Source organism: Nicotiana attenuata, chromosome 3 (genome assembly GCF_001879085.1).
Source record: "Nicotiana attenuata strain UT chromosome 3, NIATTr2, whole genome shotgun sequence".
NCBI lineage: Eukaryota > Viridiplantae > Streptophyta > Magnoliopsida > Solanales > Solanaceae > Nicotiana > Nicotiana attenuata.
In genome coordinates, this window is record NC_031991.1 from 22359828 (window position 1) to 22361048 (window position 1221).

The 1221-nt window shown below is 49.6% G+C and overlaps 1 protein-coding gene across 1 annotated transcript; it reads right to left on the reverse strand.

Moving 5' to 3' along the window:
• On the reverse strand, nucleotides 256-675 carry LOC109224547 (RNA-directed DNA polymerase homolog; the record flags this gene model as incomplete). Its single annotated transcript, XM_019389111.1, has 1 exon — nucleotides 256-675. A coding segment is annotated over exon 1 (420 nt), but the record flags the coding sequence as incomplete, so codon positions are not given.

The window sequence follows — 1221 nt, forward strand, 5'->3', positions numbered from 1 at the left end:
CTTCTGAAAGCTCGCCTCACACTCCTCCGACCATCTGAACTGGGCACCCTTCTGGGTCAACCTGGTCATCGGGGCTGCAATAGATGAAAACCCCTCCACAAACCGACGGTAGTAGCCTGCTAACCCCAAGAAACTCCGAATCTCCGTCGCTGATGCTGGTCTAGGCCAGTTCTTGACTACCTCTATCTTCTTCGGATCCACCTAAATACCCGCAGCTGATACAACGTGACCCAGAAATGCCACCAAACTCATCCAGAACTCACACTTGGAGAACTTGGCATATAACTGACTATCCCTCAGAGTCTGAAGAACCACTCTAAGGCGTTGCTCGTGCTCCTCCTGGCTGCGAGAGTACACCAAAATATCATCAATAAAGACTATCACGAACATGTCTAAATATGGCCTGAACACCCGGTTCATCAACTCCATGAATGCTGCTGGGGCATTGGTCAACCCAAACGACATGACCAAGAACTCGTAGTGCCTGTACCGAGTACGGAAAGCTGTCTTAGGGACATCGGATGCCCTAATCCTCAACTGGTGGTAGCCAGATCTCAAGTCAATCTTGGAAAATACCCTGGCACCCTGAAGCTGGTCGAACAAATCCTCAATCCTCGGCAGTGGATACTTATTCTTAATTGTTACCTTGTTCAATTGCCGGTAATCTATACACATCCGCATCGACCCATCCTTCTTCTTGACGAATAACACTGGCGCGCCCCAAGGCGAAATACTGGGTCTAATGAAACCCTTATCTAACAGATCCTGCAATTGGTCCTTTAACTCCTTCAGCTCCGGCAGGGCCATACGATATGGCGGAATAGAAATGGGCTGGGTGCCTGGAGCCAAATCAATACAGAAATCGATATCTCTACCGGGCGGCATACCCGGCAGGTCCGAAGGAAAAACATCGGGAAACTCCCGGACAATAGGCACAGAATCTATGGGAGGGACCTCAGCACTGGAATCTCGAACATAGGCCAAATAGGCCAGACACCCCTTCTCGACCATACGTCGAGCCTTCACGTACGATATGACACTACGGGTAGAATGACCTAGAGTCCCCCTCCACTCTAAGCGAGGCATACCCGGTAAGGCTAAAGTCACGGTCTTGGCATGGCAGTCCAAGATAGCATGATAGGGTGATAACCAATCCATACCCAGAATGATATCAAAGTCTACCATATCTAAGAGAAACAAGTCTACACGGGTCTCAAGACC